The sequence below is a fragment of the Mesoplodon densirostris genome, chromosome 3, assembly GCF_025265405.1.
Source record: "Mesoplodon densirostris isolate mMesDen1 chromosome 3, mMesDen1 primary haplotype, whole genome shotgun sequence".
Classification (NCBI taxonomy): Eukaryota; Metazoa; Chordata; class Mammalia; order Artiodactyla; family Ziphiidae; genus Mesoplodon; species Mesoplodon densirostris.
Window position 1 is genome coordinate 122,253,722 of NC_082663.1, and position 22,158 is coordinate 122,275,879.

The 22,158-nt window shown below is 42.9% G+C and overlaps 1 protein-coding gene across 3 annotated transcripts in view; it reads left to right on the top strand.

Moving 5' to 3' along the window:
- The window catches only part of ARHGAP26 (Rho GTPase activating protein 26), a 494,532-nt gene that overhangs the window by 144,431 nt on the left and 327,943 nt on the right, over positions 1-22,158 (top strand). For all 3 annotated transcript variants that reach the window (XM_060093555.1, XM_060093556.1, XM_060093557.1), the window contains 4 exons: positions 611-715; positions 2,188-2,317; positions 5,825-5,925; positions 12,885-12,979. In XM_060093555.1, coding sequence (XP_059949538.1) covers positions 611-715; positions 2,188-2,317; positions 5,825-5,925; positions 12,885-12,979 — 431 coding nt within the window. The remainder of the gene's footprint in view (positions 1-610; positions 716-2,187; positions 2,318-5,824; positions 5,926-12,884; positions 12,980-22,158) is intronic.

Genomic DNA, 22,158 nt, shown 5'->3' on the forward strand with positions numbered 1-22,158 from the left:
AGCATTTACTTCTGGAGAGCCTCTGGAAAGTACAGAAACACACTTGAGCTGAAATCTGATCTGGATGATTTTCTTTGATTTGACTTTGCCTTTTAGACTGCAGACTCAGGACACACTGGCTTCCTTTTCTCCCTTCCTTGTTGGTTATCAATATAACCACACCCTTCTGCATGATAACCTGATATTATGAATATACTAGAAGGAGACTGAGTGGGAGCCCTGGTCTTCAGCTTCTGAAGAAGCGATTTTCTTAGGAGGTGATGAGGCTCCCAGGGGAAGAGCTTGGCTGTTGGTGCCAGGAGACCTGGTTTCAAATCCTGGCTGCCACTTACTGTGTGTTTTGGGGCAAGTTAGTTAACCTCTTTGAATCTGCTTCCTTACTAATAAGTTGGAGATGATAGCAGTATTCATTTCATAGGTTGTTATGAATATTTAGTGAGACAGGGCATATGAAGTTACAGTGCCTGGCATATAAGAAGTGCACAGTAAACGATAGCCATTATTATTACCTTATTCTAGACTTTCAAACCGGGGCTGGGAACTCAGATACAGCTCCATAATACCTTTTGAACCTGCTTATGTGAAGTTTGCCCTTCTGCCTTCATTACAGCTACTGGCATTCCTACAAGGACTCTTCACTTTCTATCACCATGGTTATGAACTGGCCAAGGACTTCAACGACTTCAAGACGCAGTTGACTATCAGCATACAGAACGTGAGTAGGCGCGGGGACAGGCTTCCTTTCCCTTGCTAAGGGAAGGAAAAACAAAATATGGGTCTGGTTGCATACAGATCACTTAAATGGACTGAGATGCAGGTAGGGAGGATGGGTCTTGCTTGGGTTCAAAGGGCAGTGGGGGTCAGGCATTTCTAGGGTGCTTGATGGTCCCAGCTTAGAGCATCATCCTCTCCCCCATTATTTCAAAGCACTGTTTATGTTCTCGGAAGTGCTGCTGCCGATTATGTTTTAAATCTGTAACGCCAGATTCAGGATTTCCTTTGGCAGTGGAAGTCCCAGCCCCACCCAGCCCAGCCTCCCTCTGTGCATCTAGCTGCCTGGTCCCATAAAACCAGAGAGTGTGTGTGTTCAGGGGATGGGGATGGGGTACACATGCTGGCCTTGGGCTCAAAGGATGTGCTGTTGTTTAACTCTCAGTGAGGCTGCCAGGAAATCCAAGTAGGTGCGCCCTACTCCCTAATCTCCTTTCCCACATTGTAAGCAGCAGGACCTTTGGGTGCACAGAATCCTGCTTAGGACTCTGGTTAGCGGTCACTGGGGCTCAAACCCCCTTCTTCCCTGTGTGATGGGGCCACTTTAATCTGCATGTTGTCTTTGTCTCTGGATGATCCTGTGTCCAAATAAACCCAAGTATGTCCGTGCGGGTTGGACTGCACGCTTTCAGAAGCCTGAGCTTGCCGCCTCATGGTGCTCTGCAGTGCCTCAGAGAACAGGAATTTGCAGGGTCTTGGATGAGCTGTCACAAAGCATGGCTTCCCTTGGGCCGGGTCCCTCAGAAGGCAGACTCTGAAGTGGAGATTTATACAGAGCAGGTCCCCGGGAGGCAGTGTTGGCAGGAGCACCTGTGACAGAGTGAGGGCAGCAGGCCCTGCCGGAGGAGAAGCTGAGTGGTGAGGACTCAGCCGATGCCCTGGGCCCCCTGGAGCTGGGATGGTCCCTTGACCCTGCCCCTGTGGCCCCTGGCTTCGCCTAGTTGCTGGGTGCAGGGTGCCCTGGGGGAGGGGTAACCTTAAGTGAAGCAGCTCCATTTGAGGAGGGAGCCATCAGCAAACAGCTGGAGAAAGAGCATCTCTGTCCTGGAGGGAGGTGGAGGGCGTACCCTGCTGTGGACCATCTGAGTCAGAGTGGCCTGGGATGCTTGTTTAAATGCGCATGTCTGGGTTGAGAGGCGCTAAACTTATCTTTCGGGGTGAGAACTGGTCATTTGCATTTCCTGCTGGTTCCCCAGGTGATTTTGATGGTCCCTAGAGTTTGAGAGTCATTCTGACATAGGGCTTTAAGGCCAAAGTATATTTCTTAAAAGGCAACTTTTTTGCCTGATTCCTAGATTGCTGAATGTTCCTTACCTGGTTTTAGATCTAAGAATTCTGTAGGTTGATGTTCTGAAGTGCTAGAGATGGGAACAGGGTTTCATTTCTTTGATTTGAATAAAATTCCTTTCACCCTAGACAAGAAATCGCTTTGAAGGCACCAGGTCAGAAGTGGAATCCCTGATGAAGAAGATGAAAGAGAATCCCCTCGACCACAAGACCATCAGTCCCTACACCATGGAAGGGTACCTCTACGTCCAGGAGAAACGTGAGTGCTGGGTTGGCCAGCAGTGTGGGTGTACTCATGCCTTTTTCCCAGGAGCTGGGGGGTGTATCCAGTAGTGCCTGGCCTGGAGTACGTATTTTGATGAAGGAGAGTGATTTTATAGTTAGGTTTCCTAGGGGAGAGATGCTGTCCACAAGGTCTTGTCTACCTCCCAGTGATGTGTTATGTTTCCTTTGTAACTGGGAATTTCCTCGCAACATGGAATTCATTGAGGCTCTGCGGTGCCACTTCTCTCCCTGGTGTCACTCTACTCTTGAGGTCCCTGTACCTTCAGTATAGCTTTATATACCATACCCTTGGTGTAGAGGCCTTGGAAAGGTCTGGCTGGCTGGGCCTTATTGTCATATCCTTCGGTAGACTTAATAGTTGGTGATGTTGTTTTCATTTGAGACTTGTTTCAGCAAGGCCCAAACAATCATGACTTAGGCCCTTTCTCTCTTCTCCTCAACCCCTGTCGTTCCAACACTTAAATTTTAGGAAAAGTAGAAACAAAAGCTCACTTCAAGAGCCAGGAAGAAGAGCCATTGACTTGCCCATATGACGTCAATAAAAGAAATGCCAGGTGCTGCTAACCCAGTGTTTTCAACGATGACTCAGATTCGTGCACTGGGCTATTGCACTCCCAGACTTAATTCACGCGTGCGGTGCTAGAGATTAAAGAAAGTGCATTGTTTTTCTTTAATGGGTAGCTCTTCTTGTAGTCTCCCACCTGTGCTTTCTGGCTGGGCACTGTTGATTTAGGATTTGTTAAATATCTTCACTCCTATCTGCTTCCTAATGGAACAAAACACTCAGTTTCAGTGATTACTCAAAAATTTCCTTGGACTTAAAATTGTTCCCTGGTGACAAAGGTGTAGTAATGGGGTTGGAGGTTGGAGCATCGGTTGTGATGAGAGTTTTGTGTCCCTTATTCTTGCAGGTATGAGCTTGCTAAGGCTTGTAAAAAACAGAAGCTACTTTAGTTGTGTGTTATACCTGAATATATGGTCTTATCTTCTTTGGCCAATGAGAAGACCACCCCCAAAAGTTTTAAGTCAACTTGAAAATAAAAATTTTTAGGACTATAAAAATACAGTTCAGTGTCCACTTATAACACGTAATTTATTAATATTGGTCACTTACGTGTAAAGTCAGTATAAGCACTCACATGACATTGTACAATTTTATTCAAACACTTCATGTGTTTTTTCAACATTAATGTCTTGATTATCATTAGAACCATATTTTGATTCTCCAACACAGTGGTCCAGAGCATATCATTAGAATACAGCTTTTTTTTTTAATTTGGAAGTTTTTGTAACTTATTATTTTGAAGTAGTTTCAAACTTACAGAAAGTTGCAAGAATAGTATAAAGAACGACCATATGACCTTTACCCAGATTCACGCATTTTTACCATTTTTCCAGTTAGATCATTCTTTCTCTCTCTGTATGGGTGTGTGTGCATATCACAGTCACACACACACACACATTATAATTTTTTCTGAACCGTTTGAGAACAGGTTGCATATACCATGCTTCTTGACTTCAGTGTGTATTTTCTCAAAACGTTCATTTATGTAACCACAGTTACATATCCAGGAAATTTAACATTGATAAGATATTTCATCTAAACAATATTTCATATTCCCATTTTGTCTTGTCCCAGTGATGCCCTTATAGAGCATTTTGTTTTCCTCCAGTACAGGAGCTTGTACAGCATTTAGTTGTCATATGACGACTTTAGTCTCCTTTACCCTAGAACAGTTCCTCTGATGACATAGACGTTTTTGAAGAATATCGGCCAGTTCTTGTATAGAATTTTGTTCATTGAGGGTGTGTCTGATGTTTCCTCATGATGAGATTCAGGTCATGCATCCCTGGTCAAATCCTACATAAGTAATGCTGTGTTTTTCCTGGGTACCACATCCGGACCAAAGGATGTTCCTCTGCCCTCCGTGGTCTTGTTGATTTTGATCACCCAGTCAAGGTACTTTCTGCTTTCCCCACTGTGCTGTCACTGTTTCTTTCCCTTGTAACTGATAAGCGGTCTGTGGGGCGGACACCTTAAGACCGTGCCCTTCCCTCATCAGACTTCGCCTCCCATAGAGTTAGCATCCATTGACAATCCTGGCCTGGACTGACCTTTACTGTGATGGTTGCAAAATGGTGATTTTGCAGCTCTGCCACTCCCTCCACATTTATTAGTTGCCTTTCGGTGTGCTATAAGGAAGCGTCCTCCCCCTTTCTACCTCCCTCCTTCTCTCCTTTTCTTCCTTCCTTCCTTCCTTACTCCCTCCCTCCCTTTCTTTCTTTCTCTCTTTCTCTCTCTCTCCTTTCTTTCTTTCATCTGTCTATCCATCCATCTTTCTACTGTCAGTATGGACTTCAGAGTTCCCATTTTGTTCATTAGGCTAAATCCATTACTGTCCTTGTTTATTATGATGCTCAAAGTGTCCAAGATACAGCACTTTTGAAATCTTTGTGTTGTGCTGTCACTGGAATTTATTGTCTAAGCCACAGAACCACAGTTGAATGGTTGGTGTTTTCATTTGTCCTTGATGCTCCAATGTAGACACTCTGTTGCTTTTTAAGTATACTAAGTGACATCCAACACTTGCAATGGGCATTCATACCCTGAAAAATAATTATTAAATGTCTGCTAAATCTGTTTTCATGTTGTCATTATTGTTTTTTAATCATATCTGCTATGTGATCTCTATAAGCATCCTGAACTCATATTGATTGAGGTCCTTGCAGGCTAATAATGCCAATCATGCCTTCTTTCTCTAACAGTACTTTGTTGTTTGAAATAAGGTAATTGGCCAGGCACCTGATAAAATCAGATACTGTCAGGATTTGTCTGTAGGGCATCTACCTCTTTCCTGAGGGATAATTTTGAGGGACAAACTCCTTAGATTACATTTGAGCATTTACAGTTACTTCTGTTCCACATGTCTGGTGTCTCTGGGTTTTCCTTGTCTGCTTTTCAGATCTTCTTGAGTTCTGCTAAAGTAAAAATTAGGGGTTTGGAAGTAGGTCAGAACCCCTGTACGTGGGTGCACATGGTCGCAGAACAGCTGGGTGGGAAGCATGAAGCCATCACACCAGATGGGAACGGTGACAAGCACTTTGAGGGGCTTTTCTGTGTTCCTTCTCAGTCATCTTACTCCTGTCAGGGGAGAGAAAGGAAACTTCAGTTGGAGATTGATAATATGGGAAAGTGAATTAATTTCCCCAGGGAACCTCTACTTCCCTTATATTTTAAGACCCATCGGATGCAGCATTTAGTGGCAAACAGTCTTCCTTGGTCCTTGGGGAAAGCCCTGGGTCGGTTCCATTTCCACCTTGTGGAATCAGATTTCTGCCTGTTCACGTCTAGCTGGTGTGGAGAGTATATCGCTCCTAGAAACAGTTTAAGGATAGGTGAGCATTGTGAGTTACTGGTTGTGTGTTTTTCCAGCATGCAGTGGACGTGTAGAGATGTTTTATGGGGAATATTACCTTGCAGGTCATTTTGGAACTTCCTGGGTGAAGCACTACTGTACATATCAACGGGATTCCAAACAAATCACCATGGTACCATTTGACCAAAAGTCAGGAGGAAAGGGGGTGAGTTCACTTTTAAATTTCATGCTTGATGTGCTTGGTTAACATATGATGAGTATAATGCATGTTTGAAGTAACACCTCCAATTTTCACTGTAATTTTCTTAATTTTTATACAGTAGTTCCAGGAGGCATGGCACCTGAAAAAGTAAATAAAACAAGATGATTATTTTGAGCACTAAGTTACATTGGCAGCTGCAATTAAGAAAGCTTTTTGTATTTCACATATATACAGTGTTAAGTGTGTATAATGTGTTTAGATGCTAGAAATTCTTGGATGACCTCATCCTGTGAAACTGATTCTTGTCACTCTCACCCAACACCCAGAGGGCTGCCAGTTGGCAGCTTAGATGTCCCAATTATCTGTTGCTGTGTAACAGGTCTCCCAAAAATGTAGCAACTTTGAAAACAACACCAGTCATTTTAGTATTTCCTACAGTTTCTGTGGGTAAGGTCTTTGCGGAGCATTTGGATAGATGGTTTGGGCTAAGGGTTTCTTATGCTGTTTCAATCAGATAATGACTGGAGCTGGATCATAAGGGTCTGAAGCAGCTCTGGGCTGGTCAGATATAGCTCTCTTCCTTTCTCCTGACCTCCTCTCCCATTCTCTTCCTTCTTTCCCTCTTGCTCTGTATAGTCTCAGGGCCTGTCCTCTGGCCTCTCTACGTGGGCTATTCTGGGTTTCCTCACAGCATGGCAGCCTCAGGGCAGCTAAAGGATTCAAGAGTGAATATTCCAGCAACAAAAGCAGACCCTGCAAAACCTTTTAATGACCGAGGCTTAGAAGTCATATTGCCTTAGGTTGGCCCCATGTGTTGGTTGAAACAGTCATAAAAAAGCCCACCCAGTTTCAGTGTGAGAGGACATAGGCCCTGCCTCTTGATGAAGGGAGTATCAAAGTCACATTGCATTGAAGAGCATGTGGGATGGAAGATATTCTCGTGGCCGTCCTTGGAGGAGATAGTCAGGCTGCATCTGCAGGGTCCCCACTGCTGGGAGCTCCTTGCTGTGCCCCAGTGGTTCTCCTTTCCTCTGGGAGCACTCTGTCTGTCTGCGTTTTCTTTTTAGGTGATCTGTCTTTTCTCTCTGGCTCCTCATAATATCTTCTTCTTTTTTTTTTTTTGGTATTCTACATTTCATTATGATAATCCTTTCTGTGAATTTTTTTCTTTTTTCCCCCAATCTATTGTGCTTAGGCATTTTGGCCTTTCTGGATTTGAGGATTGGTGTCTTTCAGTAACTTTGGAAAATTCTCACCAATTATCATTTTGAATTTTGCCCCTCTCCCCATTCTTTCTGTTATTTAGTATCTCCTTCTGGAGATATTTAAATATTTTTTAACAAAAGTATTTATATGTTGCATTTCTTTGAATCTCTGGACTCCGTTCTGGATAATTTCTTTTGTTCTATCTTTAGTTTAAATAATTTTTCGTCTGTGTCTAATCTGTTGATAAAGTAGTCCTCTGTAAGTATTCCAACCCTGGCCCTCTTCTCTGTGGCAAATTTTTGTGCATCCTGTTGGGTTTGCATATGTGCGGGCATTACAGTGTAGAGGCTAAGAGCACTGGCCCTGAGGTTGGACTGCCCAGGTCAGTGATGTGACGCTGTTGTCATTACTGTTAGCTACTCCCCCATGCTGTCCCCTTGCTCTCTGCCACTTCCAGTTTTTCTTCCTGGCTTTCTTTCTCTTAGACCACAATGCAGGAGTTGATCAGCATCTCTGTCCTTCCCTGTATCAAGGCAAAAAAAGCCAAGGCTCTTTTTTTTTTTTTTTTTTTTTTTTTTTGCGGTACGCGGGCCTCTCACTGTTGTGGCCTCTCCCGTTGCGGAGCACAGGCTCCGGATGCACAGGCTCAGCGGCCATGGCTCATGGGCCCAGCCGCTCCGCGGCATGTGGGATCTTCCCAGACCGGGGCACGAACCCGCATCTCCTGCATCGGCAGGCAGACTCTCAACCACTGCGCCACCAGGGAAGCCCTAGCCAAGGCTCTTTTTATGTGTCTTGTTAGTGGTAGAGTTGACTTATAAATAATCTCAGGGAAGCAGATATGTGAAAATATCAAAACATAGAGAAATTACAGAGTTAGAAGGAGTATTAAAAATCTCCGTTAATAGGAGTTCCTTATTATTCATGAAATGGAAATAGAGTTAGGTCTGCCTTTCTTGGGTCAAGTCATAGTCCTTTTCTAACTCCTAGTCCTTCTGGAAATCAGATTCACTGAGTTATTCTCTCACAGTCTTTATTTTGGGACCATTTATCTTGTGCTTTCCTAAACCTGGAGTGAAGAACTCTGTTGTATTTTCTCTACTCCTTTCTTACCACGCTGAAAGTGAAGGGCAGACGAATTATGGTGTGTGTTTGGGACTCCTTAGACTTTAGTGGGATAATAGGAAACGCCTCACTGAGTTGTTAAGAGGCTTATATGCATTAGTGTATGTAAACTTCTTGGGACTGAGCCTGACACATAATAGAGGCTGCCATATTAGGAGCTTGATATTATATGAAATAATTTTTCTAGTAATAATTACTTATATTTAGATTTTGTTTTATATTTTTCTAAAATATTGTCCTTTATCATCCTGTTTTATCCATTTTTCTTACTTTACAAAAGAGGAGATTGTGGGTCGGAGAGAGAGAATGATTTCTAAGGATGTATGTTGAAAGAGTTACTTTGAACCAGTGCTCAAACCCTGATTCTGGAGCCTACATCTCCTGATTCTGAGGTTCATCATCACAATAAAAGAATAATACTGTATATGTGTAAAATAATAGTTTTCCATGACGCCATTCTGTTTCCTCATCCTCAGGGTGAGGAAATGTGAAGACTGGCTGTCCAGAGGTGATGTCTTCTCTATTTATACAGGAGAATCATGTGATGTCATTGTATGTGTGCTTGTACAAAGCTCTCCTAGGAGCTGGCGGCAGATTTAATGTAGAATATAGGGTGTTTTCTTTTCCTAACACGCTCTTTGTCCACCCTGTCTCTCCTTCCCTGTCCCTTTCATTTGGATTATTTTCCTTTGAAAGTACCTGCTTTTCTCTTAGCTTCAGTCCAGGAGATGTGAGCGGATTTTCTGCATCCTTTTGGAGACAAGGCCTGTGTGTGGTGAAAGACAGTTCCCCGCGTTCTATCCTGTGAGATGAGGGTGCTCTCTGTGGGAGCCCTGGAGCAGCCCAGAGCTGACCCCGTCCCTTTCCTGGCTTGAAACCCTTCATATGTTCCCACTGCTCACAGTATACAGACCACAGTCTGCATGATCTGGTCCCTGCTTCCCTCAAGCCCTCTCTCAGCCCAGTTTCCCTCTTGCACAGGGATTCCAGACACACTGGCTTCCCTTCAGTTCCTCCAGGGCTCCATGGACCCCCACTACAGGGCCTTTCCACCTGCTGTTCTCCACCCCTGGTCTGTGCTCCTGGTTTTATCTCCTGTGGATCTTTGGGTCTCAGCCCAAGAAAGCCTTTGCCGACCTTCCTGCCGAGGTCACATCCCCTTAATGTAGGCGTTTGTAGCACAGCTTGCCTCTTTTATTGTAGTGTTTGTTATGGTTGTAACTCTTCATTTATTTGTTTAAGTGATTGTTATCTCCATCCCCTGTTTTTTTAACCACGAGTACTTGAACAGACCTTTATAGATTTTTTCTTGATATGGAATGGTCTTCTTGGGAACAGCGTCTTATCTTCTTATTTCTGCTTATATTTGACAATCTTTTATAGTTCCCCTGTTTTCTCCTATTTCTCAGGGATACCTCCCCCTAAGCTTTCAGAGTGAGAGGTAGTCCAACGCCATTAAATCAGAAATAGAGTTAGACATTAACATGGTCAGAAGTCCATATGTTTGGGCATTTCCAGTCATACATTTACGTGTTGCAGAAGGAGCAATTCTCAATCTGAGAAATTAATCTTAGCCATTCAGTAAAAGACAATAGATGTAAGACTTGTGAATATAAACTGTCTCTTCCTAGGTCTGCTGTGTTTTGTGTGCTATTCTGATATTAGTGGGTGGTTAAGTTTTACCATATGTAGTCACATTTCCTATTATTCAACAAACTAGGCAAGTTTGCTAACTTCCCCCCTAGTTTAGGAAGAAAGATTGGCAGATATAGGAGAAAAAGGAACCCTAAAAAATTCCTACGTGACAGGAAGAGAAGAAACCAGGGGCAGAAACCTCTGTGTTTTTAGACAATAAATTAGTGTTGTGTGATAAAACTGTTGCATTCCATTTGTACAATGGAATACTACCCAGCAATAAAAAGAAATAAGCTCTTTTTTTTTGTACGATGGATTTTAAAAATTGCCTTTTTTGTTTTAATGTTTAATTTTTATTTTTTTATTGACGTATAGTTGATTTACAATATTACCTAAGTTTCAGGTGTAAAACATAGTGATTCACAATTTTAAAAAATTATACTCCATTTATAGTTATTATAAAATATTGGCTATGTTCCCTGTGCTGTACAATATATCCTTGTAGTTTATTTTATACATAGTAGTTTGTACCTCTTAATCCCTATCCCTATCTTGCCCCTCCCTCCTTCTCTATCCCCACTGATAACCACTAGTTTGTTTTCTGTGTCCATGAGTCTATTTCTTTTTTGTTCTATTCACATTTGTTTTATTTTTTAGATTCTACAGATAAGTGATATTATACAGTATTTGTTTTTCTCTTTCTGACTTATTTCACCGAGCACAATACCCTCCAAGTCCATCCATGTTGTTGCAAATGGCAAAGTTTCTTTTTTAATGGCTGGGTAGCATTCCAGTGTGTGTGTGTGTGTGTGTGTGTGTGTGTACGTACACCACTACTTTTTTTTTTAACATCTTTATTGGAGTATAATTGCTTTACAATGGTGTGTTAGTTTCTGCTGTATAACAAAGTGAATCAGCTATACATATACATATATCCCCATATCCCCTCCCTCTTGTGTCTTCCTCCCACCCTCCCTATCCCACCCCTCTAGGTGGTCACAAAGCACTGAGCTGATCTCCCTGTGCTATGCGGCTGCTTCCCTCTAGCTATCTGTTTTACATTTGGTAGTGTATACATGTCCATGCCCCTCTCTCACTTTGTCCCAGCTTACCCTTCCCCCTCCCCGTGTCCTCAAGTCCATTCTCTACATGTGTCTTTATTCCTATCCTGCCCCTAGGTTCTTCAGAACCTTTTCTTTTTTTTTTTAGATTCCATATATATGTGTTAGCATACGATATTTGTTTTTCTCTTTCTGACTTACTTCACTCTGTATGACAGACTCTAGGTCCATCCACCTCACTACAAATAACTCAATTTCGTTTCTTTTCATGGCTGAGTAATATTCCATTGTATATATGTGCCAAATCTTCTTTATCCATTCATCTGTCAATGGACACTTAGGTTGCTTCCATGTCCTGGCTCTTGTAAACAGAGCTGCAGTGAACATTGTACACCACTACTTCTTTATCCATTCATCTGTTGATGGACACTTAGCTTGCTTTCATATCTTGGCAATTGTAAATAATGCTATGAACATTGGGGTTCATATATCTTTTTGAATTAATGTTTCATTTTCTTTGGATATATACTTAGGGGTGTAATTGCTGGATCATATGATAGTTCTATTTTTAGTTTTTTGAGGAACCTCCTTACAGTTTTATGCAGTGGCTGCACCAATTTACATTCCCACCAACAGTGTACAAGGGTTCCCTTTTCTCTACATCCTCACTAACATTTGTTATTTGTGGTCTTTTTGATCATAGCCTTTCTGACAGGAGTGGGGTGATATCTCACTGTGGTTTTGATTTGTGTTTCTCTGATGTTGAGTGATGTTGAGCGTCTTTTCATGTGCCTGTTGGCCATCTGCGTTTCCTCTTTGGAAAAATGTCTATTCAGGTCATCTGTCCAGTTTTTAATTGGGGTGTTTGCTTTTTTGTTGTTGAGTTGCATGAGCTGTTTTTATATTTTGAATATTAACCCCTTATTGGTCATATCATTTGCAAAAAGAAATAAACTTGATTTGTACAACATGAGTGAATCGCAAATGAATTATGCTGAGTGAAAAAAGTCAGACGTAAAAGAGCATTCCATTTGTATAAAGTTACAGAATATGCAAACTAATTTGTGATGACAGAGAACAGATTCAGTGTTTGCCTGGGAATGGACTGGGTGGAGGGATGATGGATTACAAAGGGACTTACCAGGAAACTTTGGGGCTGATGGAAATGTTCACTACCTTGATTGTGGTGATGATTTCACAGATGTATACAGATGTCAAGACTCATAAGTTGTATGCTTGAATATGTGCAATATATTATACATTTAAAAATTATACTTCAATAAAGCTGTTAAAACATATTTATTGCACACCTACTCTGTTCCAGGGCCTGTTTGGTCTCTGGGGACACAAGGGTAAGCAAAAACAGACCCAGTACAGTATGCCCTCAAGGAGCTTAGAGCCTAATGAGGAGAGAGACATTATTTGAATCATCACTTACAGCAACAGCAAATCTTACCTGTGATCAGTGCTGTGAGGGAAGGAGGGGTACATGGTGCTATGTGAACATGTCTGGGGGTGTTTGACCCAGTCCAGAAATGTTTCCCTGAGAAGTGACCATTGAACCAAGGTCATAGAAGTCCAGAGCTGGAAGGAGACCTCAAGGTAATCTTGTTTCAACTCTTATCAAATCTATAAATTCAACCTATTTAAGCCAATATCAACAAGAATTTAACCTAGCATGGGTTGATGCTGTACCGTCATGATCTATTAGTACTCAAGACATTGGGCTCTAAGTATTAAACATGGCTTACAGACTTTATTTGCATGAGGCTGTGGTCTGAGAAGGTTTATGACCAACCTTCCACCTCCTGTGGTCTTGAACACTCAGGTTTGAGAAGATGAAATGTTCGCTTCTGTTTATGTGGCACGTTTGTCCTGGAGAGGAGCATGGCCCGAGTTCTGGCCTCATCTTGATAGTCTGTGTGTTCCCAACAGGGAGAAGATGAATCAGTCACCCTCAAATCCTGCACACGGCGGAAAACAGACTCTATTGAGAAGCGGTTTTGCTTTGACGTGGAAGCAGTAGACAGGTGAGTAGTTGTCACACTTTTTCTCAGGAACAAACATTGCCGAATTTGGATTTCTTTTCCATTCATTCAAAACTTTCTGTTTTTTCCCTCCTCTTTCCCTTCTCCATATAGACCTCAGGCCAGTTACTGATTTGCAAGAATCAGTATAGCCTCCCCATCCTATAGATTCAGCCCTGAGCCCCTGATTGGTTGGTTTAATTTTAATGTCAGGGCTTCCCTTCTTGAGAATGTGTGTTATGTCTCAGGAGGATGAATATATGTTTAAAGAAAACTGTTTAGCATGATTGTTTCAGCTCTTTAAGATTTTTTTTTTTTTTTTTTTTCGATACGCGGGCCTCTCACTGTTGTGGCCTCTCCCGTTGCGGAGCACAGGCTCCAGACGCGCAGGCTTAGCGGCCATGGCTCACAGGCCCAGCCGCTCCACGGCATGTGGGATCTTCCTGGACCGGGGCACGAACCTGTGTCCCCTGCATTGGCAGGCGGACTCCCAACCACTGCGCCACCAGGGAAGCCCTCTTTAAGATTTTTTACTTAAAAATTTTTATGTAACGATTCAAAAGGAGTTAAATAAAGGGAAAAGTGGAAGAAGTTCTATCAATTAAAGAAAAAGCTTTTATGAGAGAGTAGCATGGACATATATACACTACCAAATGTAAAATACATAGCTAGTGGGAAGCAGCCGCATAGCACAGGGAGATCAGCTCGGTGCTTTGTGACCACCTAGAGTGGTGGGATGGGGAGGGTGGGAGGGAGGGAGGGAGGGAGATGCAAGAGGGAGGGGTTATGGGGATATATGTATACATATAGCTGATTCACTTTGTTATACAGCAAAAACTAACACAGCATTGTAAAGCAATTATACTCCAATAAAGATGTTCAAAAACAAAATTTTTTTTTAGTTACAGTATTTCGCCTACCACTGTGTGTGTGCATCCAGGAAAGAAAGCAAACCGCTTTCGACATCAGTTTTAGGAGAGGGAGCTCTGTGTTGTGTTCCTCAAGATTTACAGTCTCATTAAGTTGTACCATTTCATGGTGTTAAGCTAGTTTGACAGCATTCCAGTTCTTTGAGACACTTTACTTGGCAACAGGTTAATTCTTTGAATGAAAGCCATGAGTTAAGCTTATTTGAGCTGTCTATTCAAGATCAGCAGTGCTAGCACAAAGATCCTTAAATCTCAGCATGATTGTCCTATAATGCTGTTAATTTATCCCCTTTATTTTATTTATTTTTTAAAAAGCTACACCACTTTGTCAAGCCAGTATCTACCCTCTCTGGGATGTTTACCTGTGGCCACTTTACAGCAGCTCTAGAGGATCTGGAGCGCGAGTAACACCTGGCCTGTGCTGCTCCATGTGCTGCCAGTTTGAAATGCCTTCTTGTGGCATGGTGTGTCCCTGTGTTGTGGCCCCTGAGGCTGCTAGAGCACCCGTGGAGAGAGCATGCCTGTTTAGCCTAAATCAGACGTTTATGGAAGCTAACCGTGTCTCATTAGTAGTCTAGTTATTACAGCTTTGGCTCTCAAGTCAGGCAACCCAGATCTAAATTTTGGCTTTGGTGCTTAGTGGCCGTGTGACTTTGGGCAAGTCACTTAATCTTGCAGGGCCTTGATTTCATTCTCTGGAAAATGAAGATGGTTATAGTACTTGGTTCCTAGCATTGTCAGGATTCAAGAAGAGAAGGCATATAAAACACTTGGCAGACTGGCAAATAATAAAAGCTCAACAGTTAGCCTTTATTATTTGTTAATTAGCATGTCCTGCATGTTTACCTGACTTGATATTTCAAAAGCTAGACTCTAAATGCAGAATTTAGTCAATATCATTTGTAAAGAAAAGAGAGTACCCCAATCGTTCACCATGTGTGGGTTGTGAGAGGGGAAGGGAGTGGAGAAGGGCTGTATGGTGGGGTAGGTTGAATTGGGGTAGCAAAGGGGGATTGCAAAAAGTGTGCCTCAAACTAAGATGATGCTTGACTTTAAACCAATCCTGAGTCAGGATGCTTTAAGCCCTTGTAGGCATCTCTTCTATTCTAAGCATGGAATTTACTGGAGTTCATATTGTTGGAATCCATGAAAGGTGGATTAGCAGATGTGCTTGTGTGGAAATGGAGCCAGTTGTTTGATGCTGGTCAGCTGAATAGTTCCCAGAGATGATCGTCTGTTTGCAGGACTGCCTGGGTGAGGGCAGTGCCCTGCATTGCAGCTCTTGTTAAATTTGGAAATGAGGTCAATGATTCTTTCTGAAGCTGAATTGTTTTCTTCTTCAGAAGTTTCCCAGAAGTTGCCGAGAGTTGCTTTTTGGGCAATTAAAACTCACCATGGTTCCTCCATCTCATTTCCACCCTTACCAACACTTCCTACCACCTTCCCCCTGTATTATGCCCAGAAAAGCTTTGCACATCCCAATTATAAGCTGAGAGCAAATGTGTCACATTCAGCATACTGAGTGGGTTTGGGAAGTCGATTGCTTCTAGGTCATCATCTCTGGTTCCCTTGGCATGACGTGGAGGGGCTGCAGTTGTGGTGCAGAATGAGGCTGCTAAATCTCCTCTTAATAAGCAGGAGGGGAGTAGATAGTACACTTGTATTATTTGTAGCTTTTTGTTTGTTTGTTTGTTTGTTTGTTTTTTGCCGTACGCGGGCCTCTCACTGTTGTGGCCTCTCCCATTGCGGAGCACAGGCTCCGGATGCACAGGCTCAGCGACCATGGCTCATGGGCCCAGCCGCTCCGCGGCACGTGGGATCCTCCTGGACCGGGGCACGAACCTGTGTCCCCTGCATCAGCAGGCGGACTCCCAACCACTGCGCCACCAGGGAAGCCCTTATTTGTAGTTTTGATGTTCTGTGTATTGTGATGCTTTCTGCCTGGGGAGAGCCTGCCCCTTTCGGGGCCGACCAGTTCTTAGAGTCAGCCAAGGGCTCAGTGTGGTGAGCGCCATTGATGTGTGGACTTCCGGTCCAGAGCCACAGCACCTCTACTGGCTCCAACAGCCCAGGAGGCAATATTCCTCTACCAGACACATAGGGACCACTCCCACAGCCTATTAGCACCTGTGAAATTATTCAAACCAACCACTCCTAAACGATTTACCTATCCCTGCCTTGCCTTTGCTGCAGAAACTCTTAACAAAGGTCGTGGTCTAGGCTCTCCCCTCCGACCACTTCTGCCTCCTGGATGATGCTGGTGCTTTCCCATGTGGCCCTGTGTGGTGTGCCAAGTGTCCTGTTTCTAACACCTGTGAATATAAGAAACTTGGTTTGCCTGAGCCCCTTGTGTGTCTCCTTTTGTGGTCACACCTGACTGGCCATCACCCAAAATAACACAGGACATCAATGAAAACCCTTCTCTCCATTTTCTGTATAGGTTGTCGTCTTTGGTCTCAAAGATTAGGTTACTGTTGGCAGTATTTTCTTTAGTGTCTTTCTGCATTTCCCCCCCACATCCAGGAAGGGACTGAGGTGAGAGGGAAAAGGCATTTCCACACACTCAGGGGAGGCATTCCTGGGAACTCTGCCCGGAGTCCCGTTCTCTGGAAGACTCCTACACCTTGCTTTTTCACTAGCGTACTTTAGCAAGGAGGGGATGTGCTGCTAGCTGTTCTGCTGTCTTTTCAACCTTCCACAGACTTCTCAGCTTCTACCTGCTGAGCTGGATAGGCAGAGGGGCAAAATGCAAAGTTTAGCACCTAGGATATGTGAAAATAAAAGAGGGAATGGTTATATTTAACAGCATGAGGTTTTAGAATGTTCCCAGATTATGTTAACTGTAGCATGGATAAGCATTATGTAGTATCTGTTAATGTTTTGTTCTATCAAAATATTAATACATGCTAAAGCGTGGATTATTTGACTTAGAATATGTGATGATGTGTGGTTTTAAGGTTGAATACTTTTATCCTTCAGGCTCAGTGATGATGTTTCACGTTGCTCTGTAGCAGAAGCTGTAGCCTTTAGGAAGTGATGTTCTAGGAGGTCAGTGTTGCAAGCTGATGACATCAGTGTCTCTTACTGTGTGGTGAGAACCACTCACTCTCAGCATCCACAGCGGTGCTTGTTAGAACTACAGCTATAGGCCCCAGACCTATATAATCTGACTTTCTGCAAGAGAGACCTTGAAATCCACTTTTTGAATAAGCTCTTCTGTTATCCTCTATTCTTAGTCAGAATTGGTACATTAAACAGCAGGCATATTGCAGTACAGTTTTCTCAGAGCACATGAAAGCATTTTCCTTATTAGAAACATAACAAGCAACAGTAAAACAAAACAAAAATAAAAAACCCTCAGGCTTCTTTACTAAGGAGCTTAATTCTTAGCCTTGTGGAGGAGAATATAGCTAGTAGTAAAGGTGATCACCAGCCTCTGTTACAGGTTACCAGGAAAAAAAGCAACAACGATAACCGCAATAAAACCCACTTTTTTAGTTAACTATGGAGGTGGGGTGAGGGGACCAGCAGTAAGGGAGCACTTTCTGGAAGCTGAACACTGTTCATGTATTTCATATAATTCACATGTAATCCTCACTACAGCCCAGGGTAGCTTGTGCTCCAAGTATCTCATGGTACTGAGGAGGAATCTACAGTTTAGAGGGTGAGTCTTACCCAAGTTTCAGGTGGGATTTGAACTGAGGGTTGTAGGACCTCATTGTAGGGCACTTTGCTGCCTCAAAACTCAGGGTTTTTAGAAACATTTCGAGTGATAAGCCCAGTGCTATCTGTACTTGGATTTCAGGGCCACCACTGACAATCACCTTGCTGACTGTGAAATCTGAGGTGGGCTTTCTCACTCTAATCATTGGCATTTGGTGCGTAAACTAATGGTGGGTGAACTAAAGCAGCACACTTGCTTCTGTTCCCATATTTCCTGCCGTGTACCCTTCAGAGAGCCCTTGCGTGACTAACAGTTTAAAGAGGCACTGCAGAGAGAGCACAGGCCAAGCACAGGGCACATAGTTTCATAAATGCTATGTATTTTTTTTTTTTTTGCGGGCCTCTCACTGTTGTGGCCTCTCCCGTTGCGGAGCACAGGCTCCAGACGCGCAGGCTCAGCGGCCATGGCTCATGGGCCCAGCCGCTCCGTGGCATGTGGGATCTTCCCGGACCAGGGCACGAACCTGTGTCCCCTGCATCGGCAGGCGGACTCTGAACCACTGCGCCACCAGGGAAGCCCAAATGCTATGTATTTTTTGTACACCTCTTCTTTTACCTTTTACCTTTTATTCTTTTTTTTTTTTTTTTTTTTTTTTTTTGCTGTACGCGGGCCTCTCACTGTTGTGGCCTCTCCCGTTGCGGAGCACAGGCTCCGGATGCGCAGGCTCAGCGGCCATGGCTCACGGGCCCAGCCGCTCCGCGGCATATGGGATCCTCCCAGACCGGGGCACGAACCCGTATCCCCTGCATCGGCAGGCGGACTCTCAACCACTGCGCCACCAGGGAGGCCCTACCTTTTATTCTTAAGATGACACTCATTTCTGCTTATCTCAGGAGACTAGCATAAGTAAGAAATCAAAGCAATAGTGCCATTTATCAGGTGATTGTTTTCATTGTATCCCAACGCATTGCCGTCAATTTGTTAATCCTCAAATCCTGCTGGAAAGTGGTTAATCCCTGACATTTCCATCCTCTAGGAAGAACTGATGTGATTCTGACCCATGAATGAGCTAGAAATCAAATTAAGGGTTAATCCAGAGCTTAGGGATTTAGATTTATAGTTCTTGAACTTCTTGTGTCAAAGATCCTCTTTAATACCGTGAATACATTTCAGAACGTTACTTTTAATTCTTACATCTAAGTTCTCTTACAACTTTGACATCACAAAACTAGACCTGTACTCCCTTCTCTGTATCCTCCATCCTTCCATATTGACTTCCACATAATTGTATAACTCTACATAATTACATCTCATCTATCGCTTTTCTCTAGTGTCTGCCTTTTTTTTTTTTGCCTTTTTCACAGTACTAGTTTTGGGGGGAGGTTCAGACCTAAGAAGATGCTGAAGACCCCTGGACTTTTCTGAGCAAATGTTGCACAAGCTCATTTTAGCTCTTCATGCCTTTGGCTTTCTTTGAAGAGAATTTTATTGTTTGCAACATTGAAAAATGAAACTTAGTAGAAATTCTTGTGACTTCAGTTCCAAACTGAAAAATTGCTTAGACCGAGGTATCATGTCCATCAAATCAATGTGATGCTTCTTTGAATTTCCCTTCTGGTTTTGTTTTTCAATTCATTTTCAGGACTCTAGCATTTAGAATATTACATAGCTTTAAATGAACATGTGTGGGTTGTAGTAGTTGTGGGTGTTGCTACAGCATTCTCCAAAGAAGAATATTTTCTTATTTTCCTAGAAGATACTTGTTATGGGTTGAGTCGTGTACCTCCCAAATTCGTATGTGGAAATTCTAATCTTCACTATCTGACAATGAAAATTATTTGGAGATAGGGTCTTTGCAGAGGTAGTTAAGTTAGAATGAGGTGATTAGGGTGGGCCCTAATCTGGTATGACTAGTGTCCTTATAAAATGGGGTAATTCAGACCCAGTGCCAGACAGGTACACAGGGAGAATGCCATGTGACCATGAAGGCAGAGATCAGGGTGATGTGTCTTCAAGCCAAAGAATGCCAGAGATTGCTGGCTGACCACCAGAAGCTAGGAGAAAGGGATGGAAAAGATTCTCCTTTCCATACTTCAAAAGGAACCCATCTGCTGACACCTTGAGCAGGAACTTCTAGCCTCTAGACCTGTGAGATAATACACTTCTGTTGTTTATGCCGCTCAGTTTGTGGGTCTTTTTACAGCAGCCCTAGCAAACCAATACAGTATTGAATAAGAGGGCCTTTCTCACTGAAACAGCCATAAAAGGGGCCCCCGACAGCCTTTTAGATGGATGGCCCAACACACACTCCTTAAACAATCCAATTGACAAGGAGCCCCACTTCACAAAGCAGCCCTCTCAGGTAAATTATCTTCCATATTCTGGATACTCTTTACGGCAGCCTAAGCTTTCATTAGCTTTTTAAAAAGTCATCCTTTCTTATCCCTTAATAAAGAAGCATTCTTTGGTGCCTTTGTATTACCTTACCATAGAACCAAACATTTGAAAGTTTATATGTTATATTGGTTAAGGGACTAAAGAATAGATTTATCATTTTTTCTTTAAAGTGTGTTAACTCTTTTTGAGGGAGCTTAGTGTAAAATTCCTGGGTAAAAGTGGGACTTCATCTAAAAGCAGCCGTTAGGGGTAGTGGCGTGTGATGCTTGCCAATGTCTGTCTTCAGTCACTTTGAACAATTAACTCCACCGTGCAGTAACTTATGGAAATGAATGAGCAAATGTAGGGGAAATATTTGTTTAAGCTAAAGAATCATGGTGGTAGTCATCTCCCAGCATCTCTGCGTTTGTTTATCTTTAAGAGATGTCTCACAGATGTATGTGCACATGTGTATTTTCTCCCAAATGTCTTCCAGGAGGGACCACTAAACCATATGGAAAATAATAGAAACAAAAGGCTTCTTTCTGATGCACTGAAGCAATGTAGTCTCTTGAGGGGTGGTGTTTGTACTTGGGGAAAGGAAATAATCAGAATGCTTTATGTTTTCCAGGACTAGCTGACCCCAACAGAAGTCCATACATTTGAAGACGTTATGTAGAGTGTTGAGTGCCCCATTCCCACCCTTGGTACTCTCCAGAGGTGGGCAGCAAAGGACAACTTATGAGGATGACAGGGGTACTGGGTGCTAGTGGTGTCACAGGGACCAAGACAAGCATAGTCCTTGCCTTCATGGATCTTACCCTTGACTGTAGAATGGGCAGACACATACACATACATTCCTGCAACTGAAGGTATAAATACTAGTATGTTGAGCGTTCCAGCAAACTTGGAGGACCAGAATGCTGTAGGGAAGATGTAACACACAGAAGGACTTCACCCTTCTACTCTTACAGAGAATGACGGCATGACTAGAATGCCCTGAATTTTCATTCCCTCTCCCCTCCCCTCCCTTCCTCATTTATTAACCATAACTACATACTGGAGACTCTGCTGACCGTGGAGATATAAAGTTTAATGAAGCATTATGAATCTAATGGACTTTCCTTCTTAAAAGTGATCTGATTTTTCTTGCAAACCAAATCCAAAGTCCTCCTTCTGTGAGCTTTCCACGAATAGGTAAAGAGAGACAGCTTTCTTCTGAACCAGTCCCAGCCCGGCATGTCATACCCACTGTCAACTCTGTCCTCGCGTCCCACCGTGTACTGTGTATTTGCACAGTGTACGAGCTTTTCTTTGTATTGGTTGGCTGGTTGTTTAATTAGGTATGTTTTATATAACTGTTCCATTCTAAATATCTGTCTCAGGTAATTGGCTCCCAGAGGCAGAATAACGTCATTTTATCCAGCTTTTAATCCAGTACTGTGTGCATGTGGTTGTTCAATTTTGTTTTTTATGGTAATGCAATTTTTGAGTTAGATTATTTTGTTCTTTCCTTCGGGACTTTGGTGAAGTACTGTGTAAGAGACTACAGGAGCTGAATCATGTTAGTTGATATTTAAACTAAAATTTGAGCAAGTACACACACAATCTGCATTTCTGTATAGGTAGGACAAAAAAACAAACAAACAGGAAAATGGGAGATTGGTAAGAATAGTGGCGGCTAGAAAGATTAATGGAAAATCTGAATAATCTACCGCAACCCTCCAATGAGTCACCACTCTTATTTCAAGTCCATTTTTATAGAAGGCTGCATGATGCTGGTAAAAGATCGAGGCAGCCCTAAGTTTGAATTTGAGATCTGCTTCTTTACTAGCTGTGTGAGTCTGGGCTGGTGGTTTAACCACATCTGTAAGGTGGGGCTAATCATACCTAACCTTGCAGGATTATTTTGAAGGTGGAATGCTGTAATATTCTTCCCTGATGGTAGTTCTCTGTCGGAAGAGGTTGTTCCTTTGAAGTTTTTCGCTCTACCCTAAAACCCGGGACTTCCTTGTTCTTAATGGTGAACCATAGCTTTGGAGGGTATTTCCTTGAGCCCGTTTGTTTCATTTTGATGGCATGCCTTTTTCCTATAGTGCCATGACTCTTCAAGTCATCTATAAGCTGAGGGTGAATACAGGTGCTTTAAGTGTATATCTGCAAAGGGGCTGCCAGGGGAAGAATCTGTTTTCAAACTATATATGCGATAACCC